At 37.4% G+C, this 17,828-nt stretch overlaps 1 protein-coding gene across 2 annotated transcripts; it reads right to left on the reverse strand.

The window, feature by feature from the left end:
* Nucleotides 1-631: 631 nt before the first annotated feature.
* Nucleotides 632-5,887, reverse strand: Cenpw (centromere protein W). Of its 2 annotated transcripts, XM_041654078.1 has the most exons (3): nucleotides 5,595-5,887; nucleotides 3,025-3,138; nucleotides 632-1,784 (listed from the first exon to the last, which is right to left on the reverse strand). In XM_041654078.1, the coding sequence occupies exons 1-3, from the start codon at nucleotides 5,712-5,714 to the stop codon at nucleotides 1,758-1,760; spliced, it is 261 nt and encodes an 86-aa protein (XP_041510012.1). In that variant the 5' UTR covers nucleotides 5,715-5,887; the 3' UTR covers nucleotides 632-1,757. The 2 variants fall into 2 exon arrangements, with proteins under 2 accessions (XP_041510012.1, XP_041510013.1); XM_041654079.1 differs by lacking the exon at nucleotides 632-1,784 and having other exon boundaries at nucleotides 3,021-3,098.
* Between the last annotated feature and the right edge of the window lie 11,941 nt (nucleotides 5,888-17,828).

Consider the following 17,828-nt stretch of genomic DNA (forward strand, 5'->3'; position numbering starts at 1 on the left):
CTTGCATTAATGTCTGGCATCTGTTTTTATCTGCTGTGCTATCTCACTCACTATGTAAAAACTGTAATATATGCTAGTAGCCTGGCTATTCCTTATTTTCAATTCTTGAAACTTATTCATCCGTAGACCAGACTACATCTTAAATCCTTCAAAATTACTGTAATCTTTCCCCCACAGAATTTGCATTTCCTAAATCTTTGTAATCTGAAGCCGAATAACTTAATATATACCTCACCAGATCTCACTTATATGAACACTCTCATCTTGAACTTCTAACCAGCAGAACTGACAGAAATAAACTTGCTTATAAGCTCCCTAGTAAATGGCAATTTATAACAGGAGCCCCAACATAGACAAAAGCCACTGTGCAATGTAAACTAAAACTACACACCTGTCAGAACAGCTAAAATTTAAAAATTAAAACAATTGAACCAAATGCTCATTAGAGTGCAAATAAAATTACTTTCATATATTTGTTAGTGAAAATGTAACAGTATGATCACTCTACCATAGTTCATTTAGTTTGTTTTTCGAAGCTAAACATATACTTGACATTTGACCCATGAATCAAACTTCTAGGCATCCTTTCCAGAAAAAAATGAAAACTCATATACATTTAAAAATGTTTACAACTATTTGCAAAAATTTTATTTATAATAATCCCCAAATCAGACAAATCTTCAATAAGCAAACAGTTATACAAAATATGGTACATACAAACCACTCAGCAGTAAACATAACAACTTGAACAGATCGTAAGGATATTATACTGAGTGAAAAAAAAATCTCCCAAGCTTATTTCTTATATGCTTCTATTTACATAATATTCTCGGTGACAAAACTATAGAGCTGAGAACAGTTGGTTAGGGGTGGTGGTCCGGTAGATAATACAGTAACTGGACCACGAAGACCTCTGTGGTACTGGGGTAGTTCTATACACTGCTTGTAACAATTCCATGAATCTGCACGCATGATAAAACAGCAGAGAGCTACATAGATACCAATTACCAAATCCTGCTTTTGATATATTACACTATATGTTAGATGTAACCATTGCAGAAACTGGGTGTCTAGTGTAGACTATATGTTTATATTAGCTTTGCAACTTTATACACAATCTGTAATTATCTCAGAACAAAATTTAGAAGTAAATATTGAATAATATACAATAAGCTTCCAAACAACTGCTGTGGGAATGTCTTATCTACTAAAGCCCATGATTTGAAGAAAGTAGGTCAGCTGTTCCAGAACTTCTTGTTTGTGGTTTATACAGGGAAACATGTTTGTAAAAACCTTGGCTAATGCTTACAATCGTCTAGCTGAGAAATTTTACTGTTACTATTAGTTAAAAACAAAATTAGACAGAAATGCTTTGTGAATATATCAAAAACAAACATATTTAAAATGTATCTATATTTTAATGTATACTGTTTTCTCTCAGAAATTAAATTGACTGCGTAATTCTGGCTAAATCCAAAGACATAAGCTTAAGTCTAAGGAGTATATCTCTTGAAGTTTTCAGTGCAGTATGATTTCATTTTTGATATACTAAGCACAATAGCAGACAAAGAAAAAAATCGAGAAGTCACTTAAAATGAAAAAAAAAAAACATAATTCCTAAAAGTAAAATTCACGCATTGCTCATATAGTCAGTGTTTTAATAATCTACCATATAAATTGACACATACAAAAATGTCTTAATGATCTGTTACCACTTAAATTAACACATCATATAATTCTTGAACATGCGTTGACTTCTAACCTCTGCTCTTCTTCAGAATTATCTGTAAGAGAGGAAGTGAAGATACATGTTATACCTATGGGAAATAAGTCACTAGCGAGCTGCAGTGTAAGTAGCCTAGATTTCTGGTTCACTTCCCTCAGTGAATAGGAACCATCCGTAGATCAGGAAACCTGGAGTGGAGTCACTTTCATTTACTAAACTTGCAAATTACAATCAAAGTATCAAAACTGTTGATTCCAAAACAATGATCTAGGGTATTAAAAATGTTTTTAAACTAAAAAAACAAAAAAACCTATAAAGTGATATAAATCCATTGCAACATAAAAAGCTCACAATTAAGCTGGAATTATATCAGCTAGAGGTCAAGACTGGTCATCTTATACTGAGTAATTTGTTTCAAATACAATCTTCAAAACGTTAAATGTTGCAGAAATAAGACAAAGGGAAATATTTAGTTGTAAAAATGCTGGGAGGATGAGGCCTAAATTATCTCCAAAAAATATAAATAAAAATAACTGTTTACAGGAATTTAGCTACTACAGTTTAAAAAGAAAAATGGCCTTGGGCCCCATGGGTTGGCTCAGTGTGTACCGACACTAAGTGCTAAGTCAGACAACCTGAATTTGACCCCACAAGATAGAACCAATTGACAAAAGTTGCCCTGACCTCCACAGGTATGCTGTAACAGGTGCACGCATGTACACATTCATACACACAAACACACATGCACACGCACAGATGCATAATAAAGGCAATAAAACAGTACAAAAACAAAAGTCTAAATTTAAAACACTTATATATGCTTTTCATGCTCTTTATTATTGCGTTACTTTCAGAAAAATACTTATTTGGACTTGAATAGTTGTGGTGTTTATCTCTGAAGAGAATTTAAGAGTCCCATAAAACTGTTGTGGCATAGACAATGCCTTGGCTATCTATCACAAGTAGGTTTGTGACCCAGCCGAGCACTGCTCTGTGCAAAGCAATATTAATAAGAGAACTATAAAATCATGTACTTCGTAAGTTTAGAAAATGCCGAATATGTTCTGTATTTAAATACATTTCCAAAATGTTGTTAAACAAAATTCAACAATCCTCTTTACTGGTACATTTCTCATAGCCTTTTCTAACTTTCTCTAACTACCATTCAGCTCTTCTTGCACAACATCAGGTTATAGGCATTTCAAAATAAAAATCTTTAAAAAGTATTTGAATCAAAGATGATAGCCATGGTAGTAACCTAAAGGTTAATTTGCTTGAACAGAGAATTCATGCTTTACCTTTGCGGCAGCCAGTACATGATCCTTTTTGATAACTTTAGATTTACTTTCACAGGCATTTGTCCTGGATTCTTCTGCCAATCGATGCACAAAGAGTAAGAAGTTCAAATGAATCTTTAGAAGCAGAGCATATGTATCATTAGATAATACATAAGTTAAGTATATATATGAACCCATTTTAACATATATTTTATGGACAATACAAATGATGTATCTTTAGGAAATTTATTACTCAGAACTTTCTCATCCACAGCTTCTTCCACATGTGAGGGTGCTACTCACATCAGCTAAAAAGTATCTTTCCCAATTTTATTTCTTTTATTATTTACATGAGTTATCAAATATTCTAAACAATAACCTGACTCAGAAGATTCAAGGCACTGAGCTAAACAAAGAAGACAAAGGCTTCTGACTGTAATGTCCCAGACTACTGGGAGAATCACCCCATAAAGCTGCATGGTATGCTGGGAGACACCATGAGAAACGAACAACGGCGGGAACAGCGATAGCATCTCAGTAACTAACTGGTATGGCATTCAGAAAAAAAGAATAAAACATACCGCTTCAAGTGGAAAGAACTGTGGATGACGTGGATTACTGTATTGGGTAAGACTATGACGTTAATGGAAAGCAGAAAGCAGTAAGCAGAGAAATGGCATCAGTTAACAAAAGACTAAACAGGAACCGTTTAACAAAGGTCATTGAAGACAAACCTATCACCTGAGAGCAACAAAGGGCCAAAGGAACTTCCCTTTTCCATCACTGCCACGCTTGTGTTCCAACTGTGCTGCTTTCCCCTGACACCTAGAGTGTCCCACCAGAGTTCATAGAACCACAGGTCACTCCAGGGTAGAAAAAAGGGATGGTGGGGAGACACTGGCTATGTGAAAAAGATCTGCCAACCTCTGGATACTCCTAGTCAGGGGATTTCCTTCTATACTAAGATCCAACAAAAACAAATAGACAAAAACAGAATAGAAGCCCAGCTCATTTACGCTACTTTAACCACCACCAAAGAGCAGTGGAGGGAAAAAACAAAACGGCAATGTTGCCTTTTCTAACAGAATATGAGAAAGGAAAAACTAACAGTAGAAACAAGGTCTCTTTTAAGGTTCATGAGCAGCTCCCAGAATATGATATAGTACAAAAACTGAGCCTTCTTCACCCTTTAAGTTGGGGCGAGGGGCATATGTTTTGGCTCTAGAGACCAAAAATGTAAAAAGTAGTGAAGAAAAACAGTATCTGGGGACACTGGCTGCTCTTCTGGAGGCTGCTAAGAAGCATCCATAGTAAGGCAGCACCCAACCACCTGGAATTCAACATAAAAGTGATCTCTCGTCTTTTGGCTTCTGCAGGCACCTACGTAATATGATCTTCACTCACAAATACTCAAAAATAAAAATGATTTCAAAATAAGTCTTAAAATGAGGATGTCCCGCAGCTTTAAAACCGGCACTGAGATGCAAAGCCAGGTGGATTCCTGAGTTGAAGGCCAGCCTGGTCTATACAGTGAGTTCCAGGCCAGTCAGTGCTACAATGGGAAGTTCTGTCTCAAGGAAAAGAAAACAGAAACCCTCGAAGAAGTCAATAGCTGGGAAGACAGGAAAATAACTCCAGTTCTGCACCTTCATCTGGAAAAGAGGCATGCGTTTTCTGAACAGAGAGCAAGGCCGTGCTCCTGTGAGTCAACCTGGGGACATAATGTTCCCACACTGAATCTACGTCGAGGCAGAAACAGACCGTTGTTTGACTGGGGCCAATTACTGGAAAGCATTTTGTTTCGGGCAAGTATGAGTTTGACAAACAACGGTCTTGAGAGGTTAAAAACTTTAAGAGTGCTCTATCATCTGTCTAGGAAAATGAATCCGGCCGCTACATGATCACTTTTGAAGGCAGACCTTTAGTAAGGGACCTAGTGCAGCAGCGACAGTGTATTGTATTGGGTACCATCATATAGGCGCTAGGGGAGGCAGGAGGCCAAATTTGTCTTTAGACGATTCACCTGAGATATAGAAGAGGTAGGTAAGTAGGTAGGTAGGTAGGTAAGTAGGTAGGTAGGTAGGTGGGTAGGTAGGTAGGTGGGTAGAAAGATAGATAGGGATATATATATATATTATATATATATATACACACACACACATACATGATAGAGATAGATAGATAGATAGATAGATAGGGATATATACATATAGATACATTATATATATACATATAGACACACACACACACATATATATATATATATATATATATATATATATATATATATATATATATTACACATGTTAATCACGATGCCAGAGAGTTCTGAATAAAGCGCTATTCCTGGAAACAATAAGGGGCAGGGCTTCGCTGAAGGGTCAGTGTCCTGGTTGACAATCTTCCCTTAAAAATTCCCGGGTCTTCCGCAGTCCAGTCCCCCCCGACCCCCGCACCACCCATCCCACTCCCCCACCTCCCCGGTCCCGGGGCGCTGCCCACCCTAGCTACCGGGCCCGAAGAGACGCAGGCCGGGCCTGTCCCTGGCGTGTCCCTGGCGTGTCGCGGGCCTGGCAAGGAGCGCCACTCACCAGGAGGTCGCAGCCGGTCTCCAGGCGAAGGTGCGGCTTCTTCTGCTTGAAGGTGCGCCTGAGGAAGGCGCGGGGCGCCTTGCTCTTGATCCGCTGCGAGACGGTGGTGGAGAGCGCCATCTCCGCGGCTGGTCGCGCTCGCTCGCCGCAGTCCGGCCTCCCGCGGCGGGCGGACAGCTCAGAGGCCGAGGGACTGCGGGGACGACCTCACCCGCGAGAACACAACGACTTTCCTCCCGGACCCCAGGACCGGCCTTCGGTTTGAATCTGCCGCCAGGCAGCGCGTTGGCGCACGGCAGTGACGTCACCAGCAAGCCACACCCACGCCGCCGGAAGCGCGGGCGGGGGGGGGGAGGGGCGGGGAATCCCGGGCAAAGGTTGTGTCCCGCGTGTCCACTCCTTAGAGGGCTCGGGCTTGCTTTGCCATCTCGCTGTTACAGTTCTCCGAGCTCTGCTCCCATGCTTGGTTTCATAGAAAGGATGGGAAATTGTGGCGTCAGTTGATATGCCCAACAGGAGCTCCATGTGCTGTCCAATCTCGCAATTTAGCAACTGGATTCCAAAGGACTAGAAAGTAAATGAAAGAAATTTGTGTCTTATCAGAAATCCTTAAGCTCTGATGTCTGATTTTCTGATATTAACTTACACTTTTACATAATTGCATTTGGTTTTGCATGAGATTTTTTTCTCAAATCATATTTGCTTCACAAATGTCTGCTCTTTGAGGCTCCATTTCTTAACTTCCCTATAACTTTCAAATATACTTTTTTCTTTTATGGAAAATAGAGTTTTTTCATAAACTATATTCTTATTACTATTTTCCCTCCCCCTTCTCCACGATCCTTTCCCCTTCCCCACCTATCCAAATATACTCCCCTTACTGTTTCTCCTTGAAAACAAAGAGAAATATAAAGAATAGTGATAAAATAGGGCAAAACAAAAGAAATCAGAAGAGGAAAAAACAAACATTAAAAAGAGCCAAAGGAAAGCACAAAAAAAGCATATAGATGCAGAGATACATGTTTTCTCATAGAAACCCAAAATCCATAGAAAACACAAAAGTGGAAGCCATAAAATATATGCAAAGGACAAATAATGTTTGTTTTTTAACTATGCCCTGAGGAAGTATTATGAGACAAAGAATCTCCGAAGATGCCATTGAGTTCTTGTTGGGTTGATCATCCACTGCTGGGCTGGGGCCTGTCTTTAAGAGGTTTGTGTCCCAATTGAATCACTGTTATAGAAAACACATGTTTTCATTTGCAAGTGATTATCACTTGGAAATAGCTTTTAGGATGGGGATCACTTCTCCTTTCAGTGCTGGTACCCCATCTGACACAAACCCATGCTGGCCCTGTGCTTGCTGCCACAGACTCTGAGTTCATATGTGTGTTAGTCTTTCTGTGTTTCAAGGCCTTTTTTCCTTGCTGTCCTTCATTCCCTCTGACTTGCAAATTTTCTGCTTCCTCTTCCTTGGGGTAGGATGAGTGTGCTTACAAGAGAAGCCTTGAAAAGTTGTTCTTTCACACAATGCAAAGAAAACTGTAAGGCACCATCTGTGCATCAGAGGTGACGATCATAACTCAACCTTTCTGACATGAGTATCTCTGACGTCTCAGCCTCTGGAACTGTGATGTATTCATTTCTGTTGTTTATAAGCCATCTACTATATGCCATTTTGTTATAGCCAATCCTCATCGCAGCTTCATGTATAATAAATGGAATTAAAGTCAATACTTATTAAAAAGGGAATATAAATACCAAGTGTTACATCCCCTGGGTTTCTTTTACTAATGTAACGAATGATAAAAATAGAATGTCTCAATATAACACAAATTCATTGTCTTACATTTCTGAAAATCAGAATTCCTAAAGTCAAGGTGCTATCAGGATGCATGCCTTCTAGAATCCTGAATACGGGACATCCATACAGATATTCATTACAGTAAAGCTACCAACATCAATCCTGGGCTATTCTGTGCTCTGGCCAAGCAGTCATGGAATGAGCACTTACACAAGCTGGCTTCCATGTCCCACTCCAGGGGAAAGATGTCATGCCCCCCCCCCCCCATTAGGATTTGTTCTGGCTTGAACTCGCACAGGTCTTAGGCACGATGTCACCACCTCTGTGAGTTCATACATGTGATTGCATTGTTAGACATAGAAAGCACTGCTTAATTTAGGGCATCTGCTTCCTCTGGATCTCAGAATATTTCTGCCTCTTCTTCCTCAAGGATCCATGAACTTTGGGGTGGAGGTGTGTTATAAGGGGCCCATATAGAGCTGAGCATTCTGCTGTCTCTCATTCACTGCAGCTGGAGCAGTCATGAGTCTATTTACCCCACTCCTAAGGCCTTATTACAATGATTTGTGCCCCTCTCAAACCTCATCAGAAAAAGTTCTTTCTGCAGTAGGTGGGGAATTTTTTTATAGACTCCCTTTTTCATTTTCTAAAGTCACAGAGTAAAACCCTGGAAAAATTCCATGACAATTCGATGCTTAAAATCTTCTCCCTTGATGTGTCTCTGATTAAAAATTTCAAAAATCAAAAGACAGCTCTTGAAACACTGGCCTACACAACTGGAATCTGGAAGACTGGACCATCTTCAACGTCAAGTCAGGGGAAATAAACGAAGACTTGATTGGAAGGAAAGAACTGGGATGGGGTGAGAGGAGGGCAGTGTGACTAACAGTAAACACGCCTCTTGCCCCTTCCTTTATCCTCCCCATCACCTCCTTTAAAAGTTTGCGAAGGTAAACGTCCTTTGGTGTGCTACTTAAAGTTTAAAAACAAAAATTAAATCTTTTCAATGAAATCACTGAAAGACTTCTTTATCCCCTCTCATATTATTCTAAGGAGTTTATATATACTTATATAAATTTTATGCACACAAAATTACTGGAATTTATACTTTTATCATTTTGTTGATGTCTGTTAAAATATTTTGTGTTCCATTTACTTTTCAGGATCTATCCTAAGGAAATTATCCTAAATACAATATATATTTTGTGGAGATTTAAAATAGTAAAATACTTTACAAAGAATAATTATTAAATAATTAAATATTGTGACCATATAAAAAATAATGTTTCTTCAAGGTGATAGTCAAGAGGGAAATCCATATTACTACCAGGAAAGAGGATAAAACTTTATACAAGTGGAAATAAATGTGATCTTTATAATATGGGTAATAGTGATGTGCATGCACATAGTGGTATATGCCTACAAGTCTGGGGGAAAAATATAGAAATGCATTCTTTTTAAAGTAATGGACATGTGAATAATCCTGAAAACTATTTTCAATCCTGTCCACGTTTTCAGTAATGACCATACTTTTAAATTTTTTTGAGATATTTTTATATTTTGGCTAATCGGTGTTATAAATGTTTATTGATTACACTTACTTAAAAAGTTTTTAGAAAAATTATTTGCATTGAGAAATAGAAATATATTTTTAACATTTCTCTGCTGTTTGATGATTACTTAGAAAGTAATTTGGTTTTGCTTTACATAAATTGTTGTAATCATGCTCATGTTTAGTAGAATATGTTACCAAAAAATAACCCTATAAATTAAACTTTGTCGGTCATTTTAATAAAATGAATGACTTAGACAGTTGTTCCTGACTTGTTGCGTTTTTTTTTTAATGTTTTTTTTTTTGAGACAGGGTTTCTCTGTGTAGCCCTAGCTGTCTTGGAACTAGCTCTTGTAGACAAGTCTGACCTTGAACTCACAGAGAGCTGCCTGCCTCTGCCTCCCGAGTGCTAGGATTAAAGGCATGTATCACCACTGCTCAGCTGATTTGATTTTTATATTAGCAAAATATTATACCAATAGTTATTAAAATTAAAAGTATTTAGTTGTTTAGTTTTCATTTTTAAAATTTGGGTATTAAAATTATGTTGATTAGAATATGCCAGAAACAATGCAATTGCTGAGTTTTTAAAACTTTGTCTGTTTTGGCATCATTCATCATTTTTGCAATAAAGAATTTCACGAAATTTTGGACGCTGCACCTTCACTTTTTAGAAGTCTGATTGTTTGTAAGACAAATTGTTCCAGAAGCCTCAAAAAATCCACCTGTGTGGCCTCTCCACTAATATTCCCAGTTCAAAGCTATTCCCTCTGCCAAAAGCAGCTCCTCTTATCTCCCTCTGCCTAAGTGTTCCCCTTTTCAGGGAAGAAATGAAATGCTTACACGAGGGTCACAAATCTGTTTTCCAATGTTGATGAAAGATACTGGCTTTGAAACAAATCCCTGTTAAGATTGCCAGAAATCTTATTTCCCTCCATCAGCAGATGCCTTTGAAATGGACAAAGTAATCCAAAAGAAGTGGACATTGCTAAGAAATATTAGGCAGAGCTTGTCAAAGATCACAGAGTAATAGACCTTGTCAAAAATTTTTCTGTTGCCTTCTCTCACCAGTGTGTCTACTTTAAGGTTGGTTGCTACTGGAACACTATTTAAAACAGAGCAGGGCAAGAAAAACAAAATATTGCTGGGCTATAAAGTGATAGGCTCATACTAAATCACTACAAATTATTTAAGCAATCAACAAACTGGCATGTTTTGTAACTGAAGCAGTTTTCAAATTGCTGGTCCCTTCTATAGATACATTTTTAAGCATCCAATGTGGAAGTTGAAATATTAGTTGGATAATTATCAAGAAAAAAAGAAACTAACCATTTCTTGCAGAATAGTTTTTGTTTGTTTTTTACTGTTGTTGTTTATTTGTTTTGCCTCATGGAGGCAAAGAATTTTTAAAAGACAGAAGAAAACAAAAATATGTTATTATTCAACAACTTTGACTGGAAACTCACAGGGGAGAGAAAAGAGTGCTGAAGTGGACAAAAGCCCCTCCCCTCATCTACACCAAAATTCCCTGTCTCCATCAGGCACAGAGATCAGGACAGAGAGAGGCAGGGGAGTAGTTAGTTTGTAGGCTGCTTTCTCTAAACTGTGATCTGCATCTACAAGAGGGAAAGGAGCCAGTCCACAGGACACATTTGAGAAGCAAAGGAAGGGTGCTGACAAAACACCAAATCAGGATCATTTCATAAACTCAGCCATTATTAAACTACTGTGACATATACTAATAATTATGAATGTTTAACACATGTCAGAAGCTGATCTATACACTAAACACATGGTACATATCCATCCCTGGACTGAAATAAGGCACGCGCGAGCGCGCGCGCACACACACACACACACACACACACACACACAACTTTCATCTTCCGTATAACTACAGTGATAAAATTATTCCTGTTTTACATAAAAGAAGACACCAAGAAGTAACTTTTTAAATCAAGCATTCAGTGTAAAACCCACATGAGTTTTCACTGCCCCAAAAGTGGGAACACTGTAAGAGGCACAGTTAAGTAAATATATTCCCTTTATAGAACACAATATGCTCAGTTATAAATAAAAATTTATTCCTCAGGTAGAAACGAATAAAAATATAGCTTATCCTGGAAAGTGGGAAAATACCTTTTTTTTGTTAATCAATTGTATTAAAATAAATATTACAAGAAATAGAAGAGATTTTGTTCCCAAATGGGGACCAAGTATTCAGAAACCCAGGTTAGTGGTGATACAAGAGCTGGAGAGACAATGGCCCTACTGTGCCCCACAGGCTGCTTCAGCTGGTGTTCCTTCCATGGTCACTCATGGGCAATCCCTTCTACCACCCAGCAACCACCACAAGAAACCAAGCTCTTCCCACCTCTCCCCTGACTCCTGCAGATGCCCCAGAGGTACACTGAGACCAGTAGGAACTTTAGCCAGACTTCATACACAGCATCTATTTTAGCCCTCAGTCCATTCCATGTGGCCCATTCTACACAAAACTGTCATCATCTTTGGTCACCACACTCATTATGATGCAAGCTGGAAACACTACAGCACCACATAGTGCAAAGGGTGGTCCTGGGGTCAAAGAAGGACCCAGCATCAATGCAGTTTGACAGCCAAATTTGGATTGAAAGCTATTGTAGATGATGAGGTTCTAGACAAGCACTTGTCTTTTTCTTTTTTTTTTTTAAATATTTTTTTATTGAGAAAATGAGAAAAAAAAAAAACAAGTTTCCACCTCCTCCCAGCCTCCCATTTCCCTCCCCCTCCTCCCACCCTTCTCCCCCTCCTCCCACCCTTCTCCCCCTCCCCCCACACTTTTCTTGCAGGGTTAACTGTGTGAGACTCCATTCTCAGAGATTGCCTGATCACCATGCCTCTCATAAACTGCTTTATTTCCTCCACAGTCCCAGCCCTCCAAGCACTGATGATACAGATTAATCCAGCCCTGGAAAAGGCAGAATTGAGAAAACCTTCTTATGGGAGAGGCAGACGAGATCTTCCGAGAGTTGGAGCAAGAAATGGAGTATTTTACTGGTGCACTGGCCAAGGTCCAAGTATTTGTAAAGTGGAACAGCATTCCCAGGAAGCAGGCAACCTACACAGGGATGATGAAAGAGAACTGGCTCCTGGGAGTCCCATCGCATCTGTCTCCTTTGGGGGGCCTGCAGAGACTTCCTCTTCCAGCACAATGACTCTCGAGGGAAGAGACCCCAGCAGACAGTGAAGGTAGTCAAGCTGCAGCTGGCCCATGGAAGCCTACTGATGATGAACCACCCCATTAATACCCACTGGTACCACAGTCTCCCCGTCTGCAAGAAGGTCCTGGCTCCTCGAGTCAACTTTACTTTTTGGAAAATTTTACCTACTAAGATATAAAACATTTTCCATTTAAAAAAATGAACATTTCTGTTATATAAAAAAAAGAAATAGAAGAGAAATCATAAACGGGTGTTAATGCTAAGGGAAGTTTTTCACTAATTTCCTATTTATCTAAAGTTCCTTTATTATTTCCCAACTGAGCAGTGCATTTACAGTAAAATGTGGGGAAAAACAGTTTTACGACCAGAGAAGTGGTATATGTGTAATAACTGACTTTAAATATTTTTGGGTTGAGTTGCAACATGAGCAATGATAAAATCCTCTTGTTCAGTTGAAGCATTTTTTCACATGGGCACACCCTTCATCTTGGTCACCTGTGAGCTCATCCATGAGATCAGCAGCCCAAAGGAGGAGGGTCAGTGAGACACATGATGCCGTTCCATAATACTGATATCTTGAAGGTACAGTCTACATTGCTTTCTTTCGATCGGCTAAATTCTGGTACATCCATTCACACGAAGATGTTAACTGAAGTTGAAAATGCCTTGGAAATTCTAGGCTAAGTTTTATAAGCCCATTTGAAAATTGAGAAATTCAGAACAATGGACAGTATGTGTCACATGAGACTTCACTAGAACTCTATATTAATAAGAAATAAAAATGAATTTTGCTGAAGTCTAGGTAGCCCTCTCTAACCTGTGAGTATTAGGCAAATGGTTTAATCTCTAAATATGAGCTAAGGGATCTAAAGAAAAGAAAATTCTCAATGCTGTGACCATAATATACACTTCCTATATTTTGTGATCTCCAAACATAAGTCCCCTTCCCATTTTGACAGGATATAATCACTATATGAACTTTAAATCTATAACACTATGTATGACACATAGGTGATTGGGTATATCTAATAAACCATTGTGATGTGGAATTATATCCCATAAGATTTTCATTAACTTCTATTATTATTTAATCATTACCATACATCACAACATAAAGAGTCACCAGTCCTGGGCTGCAGAGTTGATGGTGACAGCAGTGTGCCACGCTGCCACGGTCTTTCCATATACTTAAATCACAAAAGTCAGAGAAAATATGAAAAAATTAAGAATCAGCAGGACACCAGAGATAGCAGAATTTAAAACAATTCCCTAAGAATTTTGAATAAAGTCATGATATGAAATAAAATACAAGATAAACGCATCTAAATTCTTCAAATGAAAAGGCAACAAAGAATTACAAAATGTGAAGTCAAAAGCCAAACAAAACAGCTATAAAATATGAGAGTATTTGAAATGAAGCAATTAACAGACCAAGACCATAGAATCCTCTGAATAATGAATTGAAAACTCAAGAAATAATATAAAAGATGAAAGAAAACTTTGATGGGTTTTTACTTATTTTAGTATGTCAAGTAACTTCAATTTTTAAGAATCACTCAAAAGTTATTGAGTTGTTAGTTTATGGCTTACACAAAATGTGTTGTTAAATCAGAGAAAAATTAGTAAAAACCAATTGTGTACATAGAAAATTTCCCCAGAGCACAATTACCTAGTTATATTGACAGTCAAAATTTGAATAGCACTTTCAAATTATGATTAATAATTAGATTATCTGTAGGAAATTTCAATGCAATTTTCTTCATTTTGATCTTGACAACCATAAGAAATCACATGTATTTTCTAATTTCCTCAAGTTCGTTAAAAACTAAATCATTTTTGATCTGCTTCTCTGTTTATTTCTCTTTATTAAATAAAGATATTTTAATTAGCAAAGTACTAGGTTCCATTACAACATTTTTAAACCAAATTGTTTTTGTTGATTGTCTTCTGCTACCTCCCACTGCTGAGCCTTTGTAGCCTCCATCCCCAGCAGCCTTCTTCTCACTTCTACATCACATATTACTGCCCTCAACATCTCCCACCTTCAGGGTCCTTTTCTGGGTTCATGGCCGGTTCTCTCTCTCTCTCTCTCTCTCTCTCTCCCTTTCTCTCTCTCTCTCTCTCTCTCTCTCTCTCTCTCCCTTTCTCTCTCTCTCTCTCACACACACACGCACACACACGTACATATGCATATATATATATATATATATATATATATATATATATATATATAACCGTCATACATGTATGAAATAATATGTGGTATTTGGTTTCTAAGTTTTGGTCATTATATGTAATGTGATGCTTTTTTTGCAACTCTATCCATTTTCCTGCATGTTCTCACTATCTATTTATTTTGATGATTTGACAGTTCGCCAGGCTGATTTCATTCCCTTGCTCTTGTAGGTAGTGCAGCAATACTCATGAATGTAGATATAACTGCAGAAAGATTTGCAGTGCTTTGAGTGTCTATGTCCAGATATGGTACTGCTAAATCACGTGATAGTTCTATTTTTAAGGTTTGTTCCTTTCTCTGTTCCCTTGGTTTGTATCTCTGGTTTTGTGCCAGTACCATACTATCCTTGACACTATGTCTATGTAGTTTGGGTGTGATGGACCTGCTTAGTTGGGCCACTGGGACCCACAGGACAGGGTCTTAGGAATAGGTGGGTAAGGAGTCAGAAAATTACAAATTGATGCCAGACTCAAAGGAATTGCAGCTGAATGCCTCTTTACTAGGCATGAGACTCATTCTTTATACAGAAAAAAATGCTTAGCAGCATGTGTTATTTTTCATGTGATATAGATTATTCTTAGAATCATTATATCAGATACATGAGAATATATTTTTATCAGACAGATGTGCCCCATGTGAGTCTATGGTTGGTCATGTTAGACATGGCTTGGCATTAGTTTCGATATAAATCTTTATCTAGGCTATGCGTTTATAGCATTTTGAGCTTTTGGTTTGTTTGTTTGTTTGTTTTGATATTTATTGAGCTCTACATTTTTCTCTACTCTCCTCCCTACCTCCCCTTCCCCCTGCAATCCTTCCCCAAGGTCCTCATACTCCTAATTTACTCAGGAGATCTTGTCCTTTTCTATTTTCTACTTTCTATGTAGATTATATCTATGTAAGTATCTCTTAATGTCCACATTGTTGTCTAAGTTCTTTGAGATTGTGGTTTATAGGCTGGCTTTGTTTGCTCTATGTTTAAAAACCACCTATGAGTGAGTACATGTGATAATTGTCTTTCTGTGTCTATGTTACCTCACTCAAAATAATGTTTTCTAGGTCCATTCATTTTCCTGCAAAATCAAGCTGTCGTTATTTTTTTCTGCTGTGTAGTACTCCATTTTGTAAATGTACCACATTTTTCTTATCCAATCTTTGACTTTAGCTAAGGGCAAGCAGTTGTGGTTAATAGTCACACAGTCTACAGGTTTTTTTTAATACTTCTGCAATCTGTGCAGAAGAACTTCTTTGTTCCTTCTCCTTCTCCATATTTCTAATTCCTTTTCAAATCTTCCCCAAATCAAATCTCATGACGTTACAGGCATTTATCTCTCTCCTATCCTTATCCCATCTTTGCTGAATCTGTCTTAATTGCTTAATTAAGTTTGCCTTTTGTTCTTTATTTACTAAGCACCAGATTAAAACTAGAAAACCTTTTGCCTTGAATGTTAACCCATCTTCCTCCATTAGCAACATATACTCCTGTATATGGCAATATCTTATCAGTAGACACTGGAAAATTAAACATACTATCTTTCCTTTCAGAAGAAACCAGACTGTATTCCTTAGAACATAAGCAGGTAATGCCAAAAGTGCAAGGGTTCCAATTCAGGAAACACACACACACACACACACACACACACACACACACACACACACCTTCTCTACGGACACTCCTTCTTGAAGTTTGTGCCACAGCCTACATGAGAGATCATGCAGACTCCTCGGGAGGTGGCATGACATTTGGGGTCAGGTATTGTTAGCTCTATTTCTTTTGCTTAAAATTGTTTGGATATTAGTGATATTTCATGTTTCTGTGTGAATTACCAATTGTTTTTTTTTCAAACTCTATGATGAAAGACATTGGAATTTCTATTGGGTTGGCATTAAATCTGCAAATTGCTTTTCTTAATGTAGTATTTCTGTATTATTGGTTTTCCCAATCCATGAGTAGATTGGAAACATTTTGCCAAGCTCTTTTCAACATCCAGTGTCTTCTTTAATTTCTTTTTCCAGGGTTGACATTTTTCACTTTTTTTTGTTTAGAGATGGGATGTTTTTCTTAAGTTATTTCTCTATGAGTTCATTATCCATATGTATGATAGCTAGAGATTTTTCTATGTAGACTTTTTATTCTGCAACCTTACAGAAGTGTTAAGAGTTTAATGGAAGAGTCTTAAATATAAAAGCATGTGAAAATGGAGAAAATTTGATTTTTCCATTTTCTTATCCACTTTGTATCTGTCTCTTAGTACTCTAAAACTTTAAGCACTATATTAAGTTTTTTTAAAAGGCAGAATGTAGTACTCTTGTTTTGTATATGATGTTAGAAGAAACACTCTACTCCTCACATTCAGTGTGCTATTGACTATATGCTTGCCATATACAGCCTCTTTCTTCCTTCTACTCCTAATTTCCTCAGGACTTTTATCATGAAGGTAAGTTCAACATTGTCAAATACTCATCATCTTTTGAGACTGTCCTTTCTTAAATTTATGTATATGTTGCATTACATTATATGATTTGTAAATGGTGATGGATCTTGTCTGTGTTGAAGCCCATTTGTTCACATTGAGTAGGGTTTTAAGGGTTTTCTTGAATTTTATTTGAATTTTGTTTAGAATTTTTGCACCTGTGTTCATCAGAAAATTTTATCTGTTTTGTTGATGTTGCTGTTGTTTTATCTTATCCACCTTTTTATCAGGGTAATAATACTGGTTTAGAGAATGAATTTGTACTCTTTCTTGCCCTTTTCAGTTTTTCTGGACTACTCTGGGAAGTGTTAATGCTAGATCTCTTTAAAAATTTGATAAAATCTATCAGAATCTATCTTCTCTGAAAGTTCTCTTTGTGGGGAGACATTGCTACTTCTTCAGTCTCATTAATTTTTTGTGGGTCTGTTTAAATTATCTATAGCTTCTGGCTTTAATCAGTCATAGACATTTAGAAATAAATCCCTTTCATCTAGCTTTCCTGGCATTTTGGAACATAAAGTTTGAAATCATTCCTTTATGATTTTCTGAATTTGTTTGGAGAAAGATGGATTAGTCTCTCTTTTAGTCATGAATTTTGTAATATAGTGATTTTTTTCTTCTTTTCATTTGCCTATGAATTTATCAATTCTACTTATCTTTTCAAAAAACAATTGTTCAATTCATTCTGTATGTGGTGATTTTGTGTCTATTTCATTATTTTCTATGCCAGTGTTTATTATTTATTGCTATTAACTGGTTTTGAGATATGCTCCTTGTTCTTCCAGAGGTTTATCATTACATCATTTATTTGATATCTTTTGTTTTGTAAATTGTGTACTTATTTTTCAAACTTTCCTCTTAGTACTGCTTTAGCTGTATCCATCCCAATGACCTGCTGTGCTCTCATTTTTCAGTTGATTCCAGCAATTTTTTTCATTTTCCATGATTTTTTCCATGACACCCTA

The sequence above is a fragment of the Microtus oregoni genome, unplaced genomic scaffold (genome assembly GCF_018167655.1).
Source record: "Microtus oregoni isolate MIOR12 unplaced genomic scaffold, Mior012 000006F_ref0000085, whole genome shotgun sequence".
Lineage (NCBI taxonomy): Eukaryota > Metazoa > Chordata > Mammalia > Rodentia > Cricetidae > Microtus > Microtus oregoni.

Coding starts and splice junctions, on each gene's coding strand:
- Cenpw (XM_041654078.1), bottom strand. CDS start 5,714: ATGGCGCTCTCCACCACCGTCTCGCAGCGGATCAAGAGCAAGGCGCCC. Junction 3,139..5,594: donor AGACCGGCTGCGACCTCCTG/GTGAGTGGCGCT, acceptor CTGCTTCTAAAG/ATTCATTTGAACTTCTTACT. Junction 1,785..3,024: donor ATGTACTGGCTGCCGCAAAG/GTAAAGCATGAA, acceptor CCTCTCTTACAG/ATAATTCTGAAGAAGAGCAG.